Raw genomic sequence first — 19,316 nt, forward strand, 5'->3', positions numbered from 1 at the left:
ACCAAAGTAACAAAGCCTACCATCAGTAACACACTACGCCGCCAGGGACTCAAATCCTGCAGTGCAAGACGTGTCCCCCTGCTTAAGCCAGTACATGTCCAGGCCTGTCTGAAGTTTGCTAGAGTGCATTTGGATGATCCAGAAGAGGACTGGGAGAATGTCATATGGTCAGATGAAACCAAAATAGAACTTTTTGGTAAAAACTCAACTCGTCGTGTTTGGAGGACAAAGAATGCTGAGTTGCATCCAAAGAACACCATACCTACTGTGAAGCATGGGGGTGGAAACATCATGCTTTGGGGCTGTTTTTCTGCAAAGGGACCAGGACGACTGATCCGTGTAAAGGAAAGAATGAATGGGGCCATGTTTCGTGAGATTTTGAGTGAAAACCTCCTTCCATCAGCAAGGGCATTGAAGATGAAACGTGGCTGGGTCTTTCAGCATGACAATGATCCCAAACACACCGCCCGGGCAACGAAGGAGTGGCTTCGTAAGAAGCATTTCAAGGTCCTGGAGTGGCCTAGCCAGTCTCCAGATCTCAACCCCATAGAAAATCTTTGGAGGGAGTTGAAAGTCCATGTTGCCCAGCGACAGCCCCAAAACATCACTGCTCTAGAGGAGATCTGCATGGAGGAATGGGCCAAAATACCAGCAACAGTGTGTGAAAACCTTGTGAAGACTTACAGAAAACGTTTAACCTGTGTCATTGCCAACAAAGGGTATATAACAAAGTATTGAGAAACTTTTGTTATTGACCAAATACTTATTTTCCACCATAATTTGCAAATAAATTCATAAAAAATCCTACAATGTGATTTTCAGGATTTTTTTTTCTCATTTTGCCTGTCATAGTTGACGTGAACCTATGATGAAAATTACAGGCCTCTCTCAACTTTTTAAGTGGGAGAACTTGCACAATTGGTGGCTGACTAAATACTTTTTTTCCCCACTCTATATTCAAACCTAGCATTATTCATAGTCATCACAGTACATTCTCAGTAATGGCCATGTGTTTTCATTCACGGTAATAGCTATGCCGTTTTTAACCAATACCTTACACAGGTTTCTACAGACCAAAGTTGCACCTTAATTATAATAAACTAACCTGATAACAAGTAGCAATCATAATATGATGTAGAATGGTAACAGTGTATGGTATTCATAGGTGAGAGTGTTCATTGTGCAGCAGTGTCTGTGTCTTCTAAACTGACACATGGAATTTTTTTAAGAAGGTCATACCATGGAGAATTTAGCTATTTCATTTTGGATTTTAGGACCCCTTTAGATATATATATATATAAATATATATAAAACAATTGACCTTTACTACTATAGACCATAGAAATGCATTAAATAACACATTCATCAATGACAAAAAAGACAAAAAAGACAGTCAAAAAATTAATAATAAGGAATAAGGTTTGAAGTGTCTTTCCTATATCTAGGAGATATAAGAAAGCTCATTAAGTATACACACTACCAGTCAAAAGTTTGGACACACCTACTTATTCAAGGGTTTTCTTTATTTTTACTATTTTTTACATTGTAGAATAATAGTGAAGACATCAAAACTATGAAAAAACACATATGAAATCATGTAGTAACCAGTGTTAAAAGTGTTAAACAAATATATTTTATATTTGAGATTCTTCAAATAGCCACCCTTTGCCTTGCCTTGATGACAGCTTTGCACACTCTTGGCATTCTCTCAACCAGCTTCATGAGGTAGTCACTTGGAATTCATTTCAATTATCAGGTGTGCCTTCTTAAAAGTTAATTTGTGGAATTTCTTTCCTTCTTAATGCGTTTGAGCCAATCAGTTGTGTTGTGACAAGGTAGGGGTGGTATACAGAAGATAGCCCTATTTGGTAAAAGCCCAAGTCCATATTGTACTCCTGAGTGGCGCAGTGGTCTAAGGCACTGCATCGCAGTGCTAACTGTGCCACTAGAGATCCTGGTTCGAATCCAGGCTCTGTCGCAGCAGGCCGCGACCGGGAGACTCATGGGCGGTGCACAATTGGCCCAGCGTCGTCCAGGGTAGGGGAGGGAATGGCCGGCAGGGATGTAGCTCAGTTGATAGAGCATGGCGTTTGCAACGCCAGGGTTGTGGGTTCGATTCCCACGGGGGGCCAGTATAAAAAAAAAAGATTTAATCACTAACTGTAAGTCGCTCTGGATAAGAGCGTCTGCTAAATGACTAAAATGTAAAATATTATGGCAAGAACAGCTCAAATAAGCAAAGATAAACAACAGTCCATCATTACTGGAAGACAGAGTTACATCTGCTGCAGAGGATAAGTTCATTAGAGTTACCAGCCTCAGAATGCAGCCCAAATAAATGCTTCACAGAGTTCAAGTCATAGACACATCTCAACATCAACTGTTCAGAGGGGACTGTGTGAATCAGGCCTTCATGGTCGAATTAATGTCACGAACAGAAGAGGACCCAAGAGCGCAAGTTCAAATTCAGAGTTCTTTATTCAAGGTTACAGGCGGGAAGAGGAGTCCCAGGGGTGTCAGGGGTCTTTCAGGGTCCTCCTGTGGGTACCTGTGCTCCGGGGGTCACCAACTGTCCGGGGGTGTCCAGTCCAAGTGCTTAGTGTGTGTGTTCCCCAGTGATGGAGCGGCGTATCGGGCTGAGGGTGGTGAAACGTCTGGGCACGCTCATCTGGTGGTCGGAGACCGGAGGGGCTGAAGATCGGAGAGTAGTCGAGGTCCAGAAGGCAGGTTGGGATAGACGGGGCAGTAGAACAAGGAGGCAGTCAAGAAAGGATCGGTATCACAAACAGGAGTCAGAGCGCAGACAGGCAGGTTACTGGTCCGGGTTTGAAGACGATCTGACAGGGCTTGGCTGAAAACCAGGGCTTGATATACTGGGAGAGGTAGTGGGGAAATGCAGTTCAGCTGGCAGAGTAATTAGAACAGAGTGAGGCAAGGTGAGGATGGTGAGTGGGAAATGCAGTGCAGCTGGCCAGGTAACAAGAGCAGAGCAGGGCAGGTGGAGCTAGTTAGGCTGAGTAGAGAGAGGGAGGTGAGCAGAGTGGAAGATAATTGAATGCAATTAATGTTGCTACCAGGGAGAGAGAGTGCTCATGACAGGACCCCCTCTCAAGGGACGGCCCCAGAAGTCCCAAGAACAACATCATGCCGGGAGGGTGGAGGGGAGCAGGCGGCGGGTCAGAACTCCTCCCGAGCGGTCCGAGTGAATCTCCTCATCCTCAGAAGGAGCTGGAGGGTCACGGTCGGGAGACAGGACAGGCACTGAGACAGGAGCAGGGCGGGCCGGACGGCTAGGAACCCCTCTTGGACGGCCCCTACGGATTGCAGGCTGATCAGGATGTAGTCGGTGGAAGTCAGTGATAAGGGTCCGGTCCACTATCCTCCTGGCCGGGATCCAGGTCCTCTCCTCTGGACCATATCCCTCCCAATCAACGAGGTACTGGAGACCCCTACCCCTTCGCCTAGAGCGGAGCAGCCGCCGGACGGTGAAGACAGGACCGCCATCTACGAGGCGCGGAGGAGGTGGCGCCGGAGCTGCAGGGACCAGGGGACTTTCATGGACCGGCTTGACCTTGGAGACGTGAAAGGTGGGGTGGACCCGCATGGAAGCGGGCAACTGAAGTCGGACCGCCGTTGGACTGATGACTTTCTGCACAGGAAAAGGACCAATGAAGCGAGGGGCCAGCTTTCGTGATACAACCCGCAGCGGCAGATCCCGGGCAGACAGCCAGACCTTCTGACCAACCCGGTAAGTAGGTGCTAGGGGTCCTCCGTCGGTTGGCACCGACGGCGTAGCTGGTTCCAGACTTCAGGAGCACAGTGCGAGCCTGGGCCCAAGTGCGGCGGCAGCGGCGGGCATACGCAAGAGCAGACGGACAGGTGGCATCCGCCTCCTGGCTGGCAAACAGTGGAGGTTGATACCCGTAGACACACTGAAAGGGGGGAGAGCCCGGTGGAGGAACTGGTGAGTGAATTATGGGCATATTCCACCCAGAGCAGGTGTTGAGCCCAGGCCCGGGGATTTTGGGAAGCCACACACCTCAGTGCCTTCTCCAGCTCCTGGTTCATGCGTTCAGTCTGGCCGTTTGACTGCGGGTGGAATCCAGACGATAGGCTGGCGGTGGCCCCAAGGAGATGACAGAACTCCTTCCAAAAGGTTGCTGAGAATTGCGGGCCCCGGTCTGACACTATATCCTGGGGTAGGCCATGGATACGAAACACATGTTCCAGGACCACCTGGGAGGTCTCTTTAGCAGAGGGTAGTTTGGGAAGGGGCACGAAGTGGGTCATCTTACTAAAGCGGTCAACAATGGTAAGGATGACTGTGTGTCCGTCAGAGGGCGGAAGGCCCGTAACAAAGTCCAGTGAAACGTGGGACCAGGGCCTCTTGGGTATGAGTAGGGGTTGCAGCAACCCAGCAGGAGGCTGGTTGGGAGTCTTGTTTCGGTTACAAGTGGGACAAGCTCGGATGAATTCTCGGACATCCCGTCTCATCCCCCGCCACCAGAACCGCTGGCGGACCAGATGAAGGGTGCGAGTGATGCCGGGATGACAGGCCAGACGGGATTCGTGCCCCCACTGAATCACAGGTGACCTGAGATTTGCTGGAACAAACAGACGGTTGGGGGCGCTGGTGCTTGGACCTGGCTGGTCCCGAAGAGCCTCCATGACCTGCTTCTCGATCTCCCAGGTGAGGGCCGCTACGACCAAGTGGCTGGGAAGAATGGGAGCTGTCATGGCGGTGGTCTCGTCCTTCTGAAACATCCGGGAAAGAGCATCAGGTTTGATGTTGCGAGATCCCGGGCGGTAGGAGAGCGTGAAATTGAAGCGCGTAAAGAACAGAGACCACCGCTGTTGACGGGAGTTCAGCCTCCTGGCTGTTTGGATATACTCCAGGTTCTTGTGGTCTGTCCACACTACGAATGGTTCCTTTGACCCCCTCTAACCAGTGCCGCCATTCTTCAAGGGCGAGCTTGACAGCCAACAGCTCGCGGTTCCCAATGTCGTAGTTGCATTCGGCAGGGGTTAGCCGACGGGAGTAGAAGGCACAGGGGTGCATCTTGCCATCCTCAGCTGCTCTTTGAGAAAGCACTGCACCCACTCCCACGTCCGAAGCATCTACCTCCACCACAAACTGCCTTGCTGCATCTGGCATCTGGAGGATGGGAGCAGAAGTGAAACATGTCTTGAGGATATTGAAGGCCTTATCAGCAGCTGATGTCCATTGGTACGGTTGTTTAGTGCTGGTTAGCGCCGTGAGGGGTGCAGCCACTGTGCTATAGTTTCTGATGAATCTCCTATAAAAGTTGGCAAAGCCCAGGAACTGTTGCAACTTCTTCCGAGACTCAGGAACTGGCCAGGAAGTGACAGCCGACACCTTCGTGAGATCCATCTGAATGCTGCCCTCGGTCACCACATACCCCAGGAATGAAACGGTCTTGGCATGGAACTCGCACTTCTCTGCCTTCACGAAAAGAGAGTTCTCCAGCAGGCGGCGCAGGACCAACCGGACGTGGTGCGTGTGTTCTGACAGAGTCTTTGAGAATATTAAAATATCGTCAAGGTACACAAATACGAACGTATTTAGCATGTCCCTGAGGATATCATTCACTAGGGCTTGAAAAACTGCTGGGGCATTGGTGAGGCCGAAGGGCATGACGAGATATTCATAGTGGCCGGTTGGTGTGTTGAACGCTGTCTTCCATTCGTCTCCCTCCCTCATCCGCACCAGATGGTAGGCATTGCGAAGGTCCAGCTTAGTGAATACAGTGGCTCCCTGCAGCAGTTCGAAGGCAGACGAAAGTAAGGGCAGTGGGTAGCGATTCTTAACCGTGATGTCGTTCAGACCCCGGTAATCTATGCATGGACGAAGAGAACCGTCCTTCTTGCCGACAAAGAAGAATCCCGCTCCTGCGGGGGAAGACGACGGTCTAATTATCCCGGAGGCAAGAGAGTCATTAATGTAGTCCTCCATGGCCTTTCTTTCCGGGGCTGACAGTGAATACAGACGACCCTTGGGAGGTGCTGTGCCAGGCAGGAGATCAATCGCGCAGTCATAGGGTCTGTGTGGGGGTAGAGATGTCGCCTTGGATTTGTTGAACACCTCTTTCAGGCTGTGGTAACAGGCCGGAACATTGGATATGTCGGAGGTAGCGCTAGATCCTTCCCCGGTGAACGGGCAGGGTGGCCCCCTTAAACAGGTCTGGTGACAACTCCTTCCCCACTCACGGACTGTTCCTGTCTCCCAGTCGATGTGGGGGTTGTGCTGACGGAGCCACGGGTATCCAAGAATGAGTGGTTGGCCAGGTGAGTGTAGGAGGTGAAACTGGATGGACTCCTGGTGGTTTCCTGACAGCAGGATTGTCACAGGGGCGGAGATATGAGTGACAGTGCCAAGATGATGCCCATCCAGGGCTCGTGCAGGAATGGGTTGTGTCAGTTGATGATGGTTCACGCCCAGTTGCTGTGCAAGCTCAGGGTCCATGATGTTTGCTTCGCTCCGGAATCCACAAGGGCGGCCAATGTATGAGTCTTGTCAGAAAGCTGAAGGCGGAGATGAAGCAGGGTCTTTCGGATGGAGGGAGACTGAAGGCTTGTTGAGCTCACCCGGATCTCCCCTACACCTGGTGAGCTGCGGCTTTTGCCGGACAAGTAGCGACACGGTGATTCTCGCCACCACAGTAGAGGCAAAGGTTGGAGCTTAGACGGCGCCCGACGCTCCTCGGGAGTCAGAGAGGCACGGCCAATCTCCATGGGCTCAGGCTGATTGAGTTGGCTATGGGACTTGACAGGCAGGGGCTGGACAGAAGCGGTATCGACCCGAGTACGGATGGCAGGTTGACTGAGACGGCCCTTCTCCCTCCTCCGGGTCTGTATACGGCGGTCAATGCGAACGGCAAGGTCAATGGCGGCATCAAGCGTTGAGGGCGGGTCATGGGAAACAAGCTCGCCCTGATATAGTCCGCCAGGCTATGGAGGAAGGCTTGCACCAGTGCCTCTGGGTTAAACGAGCTTTGACTGGCCAGGGTACGAAAGTCAATGGAGAAGTCTGCCACTGTCCGATTGCCCTGACGGATGGTGAGCAGAGCTTGTGACGCTTCGGCTGTTGGCGAGCCTAGGTCAAAGACCTTTAACATCTCCTCCTCAAAGGCACTGAAGGAGGCACAGGCTGGGGTTTGCCGGTCGAATTCCGCCGTTCCCCACAACCGAGCTCGACCGGTGAGATGTGTGATGACATACCCCACCTTGGCTCCCTCTGTTGAGAAAGTCCTGGGCTGTAGTGCAAACTGGATTCGGCAGCTGCTCAAGAATGGTCTTACTTGCTTCTGGTTGCCATCAAAACGTTCCGGGTTCCCAATCCTTGGTTCAGGAGCGTGGGGATCTGGTGGCAGCACTGCCGGGCCTGCAGCATTGGGACCTCCAGCGGAGGGATGAAGGAGTATCGGTGGTACAGGAACAAAAGGACCAGGGGGGTGCAGGTGGAGTAGCCGGGCTTGAGAGTAGTTGCAGGGCTTGGGCTAGCTGTTGTTGCTGCAGTTGGAACTGTTGTTGCTGCTGGTTGAATAGCTGGAGAAGGGAAGCGATGTCGCCAGCCATCCGATTTATGTCTCCCTCAGAGCGTTCCAGTCGCTGTAGGGCAGTCCTCTCTGGCTCTTCCTCCATCGTGGTCAGGGAGTGCGCTGGGTCCATGATGGTCAGATCGTTCTGTCACGAACAGAAGAGGACCCAAGAGCGCAAGTTCAAATTCAGAGTTCTTTATTCAAGGTTACAGGCGGGAAGAGGAGTCCCAGGGGTGTCAGGGGTCTTTCAGGGTCCTCCTGTGGGTACCTGTGCTCGGGGGGTCACTAACTGTCCGGGGGTGTCCAGTCCAAGTGCTTAGTGTGTGTGTTCCCCAGTGATGGAGCGGCGTATCGGGCTGAGGGTGGTGAAACGTCTGGGCACGCTCATCTGGTGGTCGGAGACCGGAGGGGCTGAAAGATCGGAGAGTAGTCAAGGTCCAGAAGGCAGGTTGGGATAGACGGGGCAGTAGAACAAGGAGGCAGTCAAGAAAGGATCGGTATCACAAACAGGAGTCAGAGCGCAGACAGGCAGGTTACTGGTCCGGGTTTGAAGACGATCTGACAGGGCTTGGCTGAAAACCAGGGCTTGATATACTGGGAGAGGTAGTGGGGAAATGCAGTTCAGCTGGCAGAGTAATTAGAACAGAGTGAGGCAAGGTGAGGATGGTGAGTGGGAAATGCAGTGCAGCTGGCCAGGTAACAAGAGCAGAGCAGGGCAGGTGGAGCTAGTTAGGCTGAGTAGAGAGAGGGAGGTGAGCAGAGTGGAAGATAATTGAATGCAATTAATGTTGCTACCAGGGAGAGAGAGTGCTCATGACAATTAATGCAAAGAAACCACTACTAAAGGACACCAATAATAAGAAGAGACCTGCTTGGGCCAAGAAACACGAATAATAGACATTAGACCGGTGGAAGTTTGTCCTTTGGTCTGGAGTCCAAATTGGAGAATGTAGGTTCCAACCGTCTTTGTGAGACGCGGTGTGGGTGAACGGATGATCTCTGCATGTGTAGCTCCCACCGTAAAGCATGAAGGAGGAGGTGTTATGGTGTGGGGGTGCTTTTCTGGTGATACTGTCTGTGATTTATTTAAAATTCAAGGCACACTTAACCAGCATGGCTACCACAGCATTCTGCAGCGATACGCCATCCATCTGGTTTGGGCTTAGTGGGACTATCATTTGTTTTTCAACAGGACAATGACCCAACACACCTCCAGGCTGTGTAAGGGCTATTTTAACAAGAAGGAGGGTGATAGAGTGCTGCATCAGGTGACCTGTCCTCCACAATCCCCTGACCTCAAACCAATTGAGATGGTTTGGGATGAGTCGGACGGCAGAGTGAAGGAAAAGCAGCCAACAAGTGCTCAGCATATGTGGGAACTCCTTCAAGACTGTTGGAAAAGCATTCCAGGTGAAGCTGGTTGAGAGAATGCCAAGAGTGTGCACAGCTGTCATAAAGGCAAAGGGAGGCTATTTGAAGAATCTCAATATATTTGGATTTGTTTAACACTTTTTTGGTTACTACATGATTCCATTTGTGTTATTTCATAGTTTTGATGTCTTCACTATTATTCTACAATGTCGAAAATAGTAAAAATAAAGAAAAACCCTTGAATGAGTAGGTGTGTCCAAACTTTCACTGGTACTTTATATATATATATATATATATTTTTACACATATTTAAAACCTTTTTTTAGGGTAGGCACAAAACTACTTCCATACTTCCATACGCTTTTTAAACCTGTACTGGTTACCTTCAGAGGAGTCAGGTGACACTTGTGGGGGTCATAGAGCAAAATGGAGAACACCATCGTGTTCGTGAGAGTCTCATTTTTTCATAGAGTGGGCCAAACCGTTCGGACGCTACAGACATTTTTGTGAGAAGACCGATTTTCAGGATGTCCCATGGTCTGACAAACACCGCTGTAGCTTGGCCACCTTCCACAGCAGATGTGGAAGGCTGCCATAGGTGTATGCAGTGGATTGAGACACAGCCAATGCAAAAAAATAGATATCTCTAGCTTAAACTGACAGATTTTGATGGGGATTTTTTTATTATGTTACTTAGACTGACACACCGGTGTTTAAAATGTTATTGTACACCAGGGAAGTAGTATTAAGTAGTGTGTTTACCCTGCACTACAGTACATTACTGATTGTGGCCCATATAGAATGTGTGATTTATACTGAATATATAACATTGACATTTGTAAGCTTGTATAAATGCCGTCACACATGCTGTTGAGGTGAGAGCTGCGTCTCTACAGATGGCTGATGTTGTCTTAATAACTAATTGGATGCTATCTGTACAGGAACAACGGTGGTCCAAGTGGCGGCCACAGATGCAGATGACCCCACATACGGGAACAGTGCCAGGGTGGTCTACAGCATCATCAGCGGACAGCCTTACTTCTCAGTCGACCCGAAAACAGGTAGGCTGCTGACTGTTGGGAATAAGAATTGGCCATGCAGTCTGCCCCCCAGACATACTGTATCACTAAATGCTATTAATTGAATTGTTGAAGGTATTTGTTCAAGAAAGCGTCAAACTGCTCTAATCACATGGAAATATTGTAGCGGTTTCCATGCTTTGCCAAAGTCAGTTCACATTGTAACAGATACAGCATGATCTAAACTAGCCAACCAACTCTTCATATTTCGGTGCAATTGTAGACAAAGAAATCAGTATGCTATCATACATTTTCTCTAAACACAATAATCGTTTTTTGAGCATTCAACAAATATAAAGCAAAGGAGCTGCACAACAATGCTGGGATGTGAGGTGGTTGTTCTTGCTCATTAGCCACTGCCCCGCTGTGGGGAACGCTGGCCTCATGCAAATCACTGGGAAGAAAACAGACAATTGTGGGTAGTTCCATCATGTTTGGCTTATCACCATATTTTTCTCCCAGTAACACATCCAGGGGATATCTGCTTACATGCTGAGGTTTTATAAGTCTATCTATGAGTAAACTCACTGACTTATTAAAGTCAATGGAAACTTTTCCCTCTACACTCTTAGAACTAAAGGTGCCTTTTGGGTTACCACACCGGCAGAACCTTTCCAGTTTAAAAAGGTTCCTTGAGGAACCCCTGTGTAAAGGTTCAAACCGGAACCTTTTTAATTACATATTGTAGAGGTGGCAGCCTATCAGATTGGAGGCATGGCTTTCAGATAGTTGTTTTTGGCAACCCATTAGTGTAAATGTCAATCCTGTTCATCATGTTACATTTGTACACTGCAAATTTAAATTTTACTTGAATATTTATGCATATTCTAATATAATATCAATACTATTAACATTGCTGACTACATATAGTAATAAAGTGGTAATTATTGCCACTTTGGGATTTGCATAGGCTCTTGAGGAACTCATACACCTGTGTTCAACATTAACATGTAATGACAATACAACAGAACAGATGAACCGGAATGACATTTACTCTAACAGGTAGCCCCCACAAAAATATTTCTTAAAGCCACGCCCCTACTAAGCCATGTCTCCACTCCAGGCTTCCTCCAGGAACCTGTTAATACATTAAACCATTAAAGGTTCCTCCAAGAACCCCTCAACTAACCAAAGGTGCAAATATGAACCATTGACTAGCAATGGTTCCTTGAGGAACTCCAGGGGTTTCTTGAGGATCTCCAGGGTTCCTCAAGTCACAACTAATTCTAAGTGTGTACTTTGGATGAAATGTACTTATATGTCTAGAATAACAGAGTCCATGACACTGGGTGGGCAAGTAGCATCCAGCCAGTCCCCTGATTCAAAACGATATGCGTTTCAGGAAGTGCTTGCAAACTAGCATACATTGGCAGCATTGTCAAGTCAAGCCATGCTGTGAAGCCTGGCACATTAGCCTGTGTGGGGAACAAGATTGATAGAGATTTGACTACTTGAATGCATCCTCACAATGATCTTTAACAAAGTTAACGAAACCACTTCAGCTCAGCATTAAGTCTCAAGTGAGAATTCGTGACATCAATACTAATCAGAGCGAGAGCCAACATTTGCTTGAGTGATGTTTAAGCAGCATGTCTGCCCATTACTCCATCTGCATAGTTATTTTATAAAGACTCACATGCTAACAGCAGCAAACTATAATGCATGTTTCATTAGCTAAGTAGGCTCTTTAAATCTTTAAATCTGATCTTTCATATTGTTTTAAAGAGGTTGTGATTACTGAAGTGGCTACATAGTGTACAGTAATTGAAGAAAAAGTACTATTCAGGAGGTCCAATGGTGCTCTTTAACTTCCTGGAAAGCCAGATGGACTATGAGAAGGTCTTACTGAGAAAAACTTCCAAAATGACTAATTCAAGGCAGAAAGGAGTTGGAGTACTCAACGAAAAAAGTAGATAATTATTTATTTTGGCTCACGTTAATCCATTGTTAATCCATTGGATGAGAACAGGTTTTCCTCAGAGTTTTTGTCGTTGTTGTTGAGCACCACTCCTTTCCTTTGTTTGCTGAAGCGCGAAGGCCCACTTGTATGCCAGACGGACTATGTTGAATGTTTTTGCTGTTTTTGCATGTTTCTGTGGTGAAGTTTTCTGTGAGAGAACTCCACAGGAGCCTTCTCTTTCTTGGAACTATTCATAAACCAAGTTGTTTACCAGGCTGGTCAATACTGTTATCAGTAAATGTAAGAAGTTTTGAAATTGTACATTCTGTATTGCTTGGCGGTGCAGTCTCTTGCAATCAGTGTAGTGATATCACAAATGTCTTTTGAGGGACACCTTAACTTTGCATATTTGAACAGAATTTGTATTACATTTGCAGACAGAACATGGATGAATACATATGGCAAAACTGAATCAAACAAATTGTGTCTGGCGCAGGAAACAAGAACATGGGTTTACTTGCCAGGTTAAGAAAGGCCATATGGAATAACAGGACAAATTCCTAGTTTGACAAGAATATGAATCCATTTAAATGCAGCTACCTGTGACGAAAAGGCCAAAGGGGAACGCTGTTTCTATGTCTCTGTAAGCTACTAATTAGGCTCATTTGTTGAAAAAGGCTGCGCCTTAGCGAAAGGGTGACTTTGACAAAGTGCTTGAGCTGAAAGGCACTCCTTAAACTCTAGCTACACAGGAACACTGCACCATCAGCGATTAAGTGGTTGAGGAGTAGTGGGCAGGGAGGTGGACAACGTCACGTGTGACCTGGACTTGGAAGGTTTTCATCCTGGCTCACTTTGGTCCAGCAAGTCCCTTTACTGGGTGTCTTAATCCCAAATTGAATCCTCAAGGTGCCCTTGGGAAAAAAGTGGTTAATCCTGAATAGCTCCAATAACTTCCAAGCTGTAAATGTAATGCATAATATGGGCAAAATACATACGTTGCTGTGGGTGAGGGTGGCCTATTAAACCTCACTTTTGTAATGTAGCTCAGGAAATAGCACACTTGAGTTTGAAGGTGAAAATCTAAATGTGGTGTGCTGCAATGCGTTAAGGACTGTGTGTCTGTGTGTGTGTGTGTGTGTGTGTGTGTGTGTTTATGAGTGTTAACTGATGAAAGACTCAATGAATAAATGTAGCTATGAATGAGTGTCTAGTCTGTCTACTGTTTGTTATGATACTCATTAGGCATTTTTGAATGGCATTAGTAGAAATGGACCATGACTAACAGGGATTAATAACGCACTCCTCCCTGCAAAACACACACACACAAAGTAAGTATGCAAGTACGCACACACCGACACGCGCACACACACACACACACACACACACATACACACACACTCACATAGTTTCATACACCTTAGAGGCAGAGATGGGCACTCAAGCACATCAGCGATGCCAGCCATGTCTGCTTGCCTCAGACCTCCGTGTCCTAACTACGGGATAGAGCAGAAAGACCAGGAGTTTGCGCGAGGATTAATGATGTTTAAAGGGGATATTTAAGATGGGCCTGCGTGCATTTCAATTTGAGGTAGGCGCTACTTCTGCGATGACAGCGTTTAGAGCTTCACCATCATCTTTTTCAGCTCCTCCGGTCATGAGGAAGGAGATCATTTCATTAAATGTAAAATGCTCAAATAAAGGAAAAGGCCAAGGCCAGTCTAGCTGCTCCCCACCTGTTCTTTCAGTTCATTGTATGTCAGGGCTAAGATACCAGATACCGAGCCTGAGAGATGGTTCCGAAACCCGGTAATCCTGTTCTGATTAAGATATTGGCATGGCCTTTTGGGAGCTTTCTACTGTGGGTGTTCTCTAATCTGTTCGAATCATGACACCCACACATGCACACGCACACACGCACACACACACACAGAATTGTGCATCACCTCAGGGAGATTGTTGTACTATCCACTCCAGTGACTGGAGGACATTACAGCTCAGGGTAGATATAAATCTGGCCTCCCACCATTCTGCCAGGTAATGTACAATACAACCTGGCTCTATCTTTGGCATTATACTCAGAAAGAGATACCCTTGGCAAAAATCCTTTATCTCACCCCTGCACAGCAAAATTTGATTGGTAAATTGAACACTGTGGGTTTTCAATTTAACACTTTTGAAGTGTTTATATGAGAACCACCAGAAAGTGTTGAATTTACACTTTTCAAAGTGTTGCCCTTTTAACACCGATACTTTCCAACACCAGTGGCATTAAAATGTTACACAAACTCCATGTTAAAGGTAAACTGTTATGGTGTTCACTGATACCTTGTATTTAACACTTTAGTATTACATTTTTACACTAGGTCAGTGTTAAAGGCACGCTGATATAGTGTTCACTGATACCTTCACTGCAAATTCTCCAGTGTTAAATCAACACTGAGAGTGTTACATTTAACACTGGTCAAGTGTCTATATGGATCCACATTTTCAGTTTTAAATGAACACACTGCTTAGTGTAAAGCCTTATTTGCATATTTCAAATCAAAATCAGATCAAATCAAGCTTTATTTATACAGCACATTTCAGACATGGAATGCAACACAATGTGCTTCACAGGAAAAAAAGAATAAAAACTATGAAAAAAAAAACATAAATATTTGCTACACAACAAACATAAGAGGATAAAAAACAAAATAATAACAATAAAAACTGAACGACTAAAAAGCACCCTTAGGAAAAGCAAAGCTAAAAATATGTGTTTTAAGATCTTATTTAAATATGTCCACAGTTTCGGCCCCCCTCAGGTTCAGTGGCAGGCTATTCCAGAGGCAGGGGGCAAAGTAATTAAAGGCTGCCTCTCCATGCCTCTTAAGGTCATCTCGTAAGGTTACATAAATGTTACATAATTGTTGAATGTTATACCACATCCAGACCACCAAGAGATGGGACATTTACAGTATCAAGTAGAGTCAAGGTGGAGAATGATGCCCAGGAGACCTCAGCCGATAGTACACTGCTCAAAAAAATAAAGGGAACACTTAAACAACACAATGTAACTCCAAGTCAATCACACTTCTGTGAAATCAAACTGTCCACTTAGGAAGCAACACTGATTGACAATACATTTCACATGCTGTTGTGCAAATGGAATAGACAACAGGTGGAAATTATAGGCAATTAGCAAGACACCCCCAATAAAGGACTGGTTTTGCAGGGGGTGACCACAGACCACTTCTCAGTTCCTATGCTTCCTGGCTGATGTTTTGGTCACTTTTGAATGCTGGTAGTGCTTTCACTCTAGTGGTAGCATGAGACGGAGTCTACAACCCACACAAGTGGCTCAGTTAGTGCAGATCATCCAGGATGGCACATCAATGCGAGCTGTGGCAAGAAGGTTTGCTGTGTCTGTCAGCGTAGTGTCCAGAGCATGGAGGCGCAACCAGGAGACAGGCCAGTACATCAGGAGACGTGGAGGAGGCTGTAGGAGGGCAACAACCCAGCAGCAGGACCGCTACCTCCGCCTTTGTGCAAGGAGGAGCAGGAGGAGCACTGCCAGAGCCCTGCAAAATGACCTCCAGCAGGCCACAAATGTGCATGTGTCTGCTCAAACGGTCCGAAACAGACTCCATGAGGGTGGTATGAGGGCCCGACGTCAACAGGTGGGGGTTGTGCTTACAGCCCAACACCGTGCAGGACGTTTGGCATTTGCCAGAGAACACCAAGATTGGCAAATTCGCCACTGGCGCCCTGTGCTCTTCACAGATAAAAGCAGGTTCACACTGAGCACGTGACAGACGTGACAGAGTCTGGAGACGCCGTGGAGAACGTTCTGCTGCCTGCAACATCCTCCAGCATGACCGGTTTGGCGGTGGGTCAGTCATGGTGTGGGGTGGCATATCTTTGGGGGGCCGCACAGCCCGCCATGTGCTCGCCAGAGGTAGCCTGACTGCCATTAGGTACCGAGATGAGATCCTCAGACCCCTTGTGAGACCATATGCTGGTGCGGTTGGCCCTGGGTTCCTCCTAATGCAAGACAATGCTAGACCTCATGTGGCTGGAGTGTGTCAGCAGTTCCTGCAAGAGGAAGGCATTGATGCTATGGACTGGCCGGCCCGTTCCCCAGACCTGAATCCAATTGAGCACATCTGGGACATCATGTCTCGCTCCATCCACCAACGCCACGTTGCACCACAGACTGTCCAGGAGTTGGCGGATGCTTTAGTCCAGGTCTGGGAGGAGATCCCTCAGGAGACCATCCGCCACCTCATCAGGAGCATGCCCAGGCATTGTAGGGAGGTCATACAGGCACGTGGGGCCACACACACTACTGAGCTTCATTTTGACTTGTTTTAAGGACATTACATCAAAGTTGGATCAGCCTGTAGTGTGGTTTTCCACTTTAATTTTGAGGGTGACTCCAAATCCAGACCTCCGTGGGTTGATCAATTTGATTTCCATTGATAATTTTTGTGTGATTTTGTTGTCAGCACATTCAACTATGTAAAGAAAAAAGTATTTAATAAGATTATTTCATTCATTTAGATCTAGGATGTGTTATTTTAATGTTCCCTTTATTTTTTTGAGCAGTGTAGTTCAATCTGTGTATCTTTCACAGTATGAGTGAGATAAATTGTTATTCAAATACGTATCTGTGCTCTGGATTGGAATCTTTCAAAAGATAAGAGTTAGATGTAGAGAATGTTTGTAAGGTGGCTTTTCATGGACAAACTAAAAGGCAACAACCTGGCTTGGAGGTTGTACTATTCCCAGTGTATATGGTCTGTTTTCCTGTTACATCTTACATGGATCAATTGGGTGGAAGTGGACCCCCAGAGGTTGAGGAAATCACACCACTCTTATTTAAGTTTCAATCACCTTAATCATTACCTTTCATAGCCACACGGATGGTAGGCCAGAGGGTTTCCTACCCTAGCAAAGCCCTCCAGTCCCCACACTTTTATTTCCTCTTCCCAAGACCAATGTCAAGGATCCATGTCTTTTTGCAGGGAGAGTGGCCTACCCCTCTGCCTTCAGCACTGGGGAGAGGGAGACAGCTAGATAAATGCGCGGCGGCTACGATGCGTCTGCTTCGGCAGCACCGGAGGCTGAGGGAGTCACGGTGCGATGCCGATGCGGGGCCATGCCGCGTTAGCGACAGAAGGATTTTAATCATCGCCTCTCCCCAGGAATGACACGGGTGCAGCGCAACAGAGATATAGAGCGAGGGGGGCTGGCACCCAGCAGACAAACAACAGCCTGGCGACATAGCCGTGTGGATTAGCACTGTCGCTGTGTGAGAAATATGTGTGCTGCTGGCCAGGCGGGCGGCAGGCGGCAGGGGGAGAAAACACATTGCCGTTTTTTTTTTTTACCCCCACACGCCGGAATAAGGATTCATGGCATCATTAACCACAGCCTATATCTCTCGGGCACCAATGCACAGAGCTGATATTAAATAAGTATATCAATTGTATGTGAAGCCTATCTTTGTTTAGTGAGATCATTCACTTGGTTTACTGCCGGCTTCACACACTTCACATATTTTCTTATGGGCTTCATTTCAAGGTTTTTGGGGGAAGCCATTGTTGTTGTTGTAGTTGTTGTTGTTTGAATGTAGCCATTAGCCAACTTTTTCTAACAGACAACTTCTTCTTCTCCAGAATTCTTTAAGACTGTTTTGTTCTTTCAAGTTAGAACTTAATTGTTTTCCATCCCTGTTGTGGTAGTGCTGGATAGAGTTGAGAGAACAGGGAAAGTTTTGTTTGTTTTGTACCTAGCCTGGTTTTGAGGGACCTCTTTTGGATTGAAGGCTTGAAGCAAGCTCTCTGATGCATGTCAGCAAACAGGGTTCACAGGTGTCACAAAAGCTGACACTGGGGCGCTGTTGATCCTCTTTAATTGGCTACAAGGTTACACAGTGGGAGAAACTAGCAGCAAACCTGATGAATCTATGAATAGATGGATGTATGGATGGATGAATGGATGGAGGCAAGGGGGATACAGCTAGGAACAGGAGAAGATGGATGTATCCGATCCACACATCCACACATCCAGTAGCTCCATAGACATGCTTTGATGAACATGAAGGCATCAGGCGTTAAAAATAAACCAGCTTCTTGGCTGACATGTTCTGACTCCTCGTCTTAAACTGGGAACCAAAGCATTGAAACAGAGGCAGCTGTGGTTTTCTCCCAGTAGGAAAACTTCACCCACTATTCATTAGTTTGTGCTGTATGGAAAGTGACATGTTGTAACTACTTGGCTTTATTGACCATTGTTATGTCCTGGTGAGAGCATGGCAGAGGCCTCAGATAAAGAGGTGGACAGTGTCGTAAAATGTTGAAATGTTGCTAATTTAGTCATTTACTTAGACTGGGCCAATAACAGACTCGCTGATTTGTAAGCATAACAAAGATTCAGGCAGTTGGTCTAAATATCTCAAAACACTGTTTTTCCTCAGCAAACCCAGGTTTCATTTGTGAGATGTATGCATGTTTTTGTCAAGTCTTCAGGCTGCGTTCACAATGTTGCTATGAGTGTGTATGCTTGTGGGTGGTCATCGGGTGTAGAGGTGCACATACAGGTAAATAAGCATTTTCCAAAGACAATAGCAATAATGTCATATTCTTTACATTAGAGGCTAGTGGACCCATCTATTCAATCTCTGGATTTTTAGGAAAACTGTCACGCTCGTTGAAGGACGGGTCAGACCTAGGCGCAGCGTGAAATGCATACATGTTTATTACAGAGATAAACACACTAACAAAAACAACAAACCAACGTAACGTGAAGTCCTCAGGCTAAACACAACACAAGCCTCTACACGGAACAAGATCCCACATCTAATGATTGCAACCAGGCTACTTAAGTATGATCCCCAATCAGAGACAAAGAGCGACATCCGGCTCCGGGCGTGATGACCACATTCTCTCAGCCTCCCCGTTGCGCCCCTGGTCTGGTCTGGACCTCAGCGCGCTGCTTCCCCTCTCCTTCCTCCCACGATGTACCAAGCCCTGTCTGGACCCTGGTGTGGGAGACCCCGAACCTGGAGAGGGGCTGACGTCTGGGTCTGGACTGGAGCCGCTGACCGGAGCTGGACTGGGCACCGGTGGAGCGGACTGCTCTGGCTCCGGACTGGAGCCGCTGACCGGAGCTGGACTATGCACCAGTGGAGCGGACTGCTCTGGCTCTGAAGTGGAGCTGCTGACCGGAGCTGGACTGGGCGCCGGTGGAGCGGACTGCTCTAGCTCCGGAGTGGAGCAGCTGACCGTAGCTGGACTGGATCCCGGTGGAGCGGAATGCTCTGGCTCCGGAGTGGAACTGCTGACCAGAGATGGACAGGGCACCGGTGGAGTGGACTGCTCTGGCTCCGGAGTGGAACACGCACCACTAATCTGGTGCGAG

The 19,316-nt window shown here is 47.4% G+C and overlaps 1 protein-coding gene across 1 annotated transcript in view; it reads left to right on the forward strand.

Annotated features, from left to right (window-relative positions):
- Positions 1-19,316, forward strand: part of LOC121569930 (cadherin-7-like) — a 143,339-nt gene that overhangs the window by 67,842 nt on the left and 56,181 nt on the right. The window contains exon 4 of the mRNA XM_041881275.1: positions 9,872-9,991. Within this exon, the coding sequence (XP_041737209.1) occupies positions 9,872-9,991 (120 nt within the window). The remainder of the gene's footprint in view (positions 1-9,871; positions 9,992-19,316) is intronic.

This window comes from Coregonus clupeaformis, chromosome 7 (genome assembly GCF_020615455.1).
Source record: "Coregonus clupeaformis isolate EN_2021a chromosome 7, ASM2061545v1, whole genome shotgun sequence".
Lineage (NCBI taxonomy): Eukaryota > Metazoa > Chordata > Actinopteri > Salmoniformes > Salmonidae > Coregonus > Coregonus clupeaformis.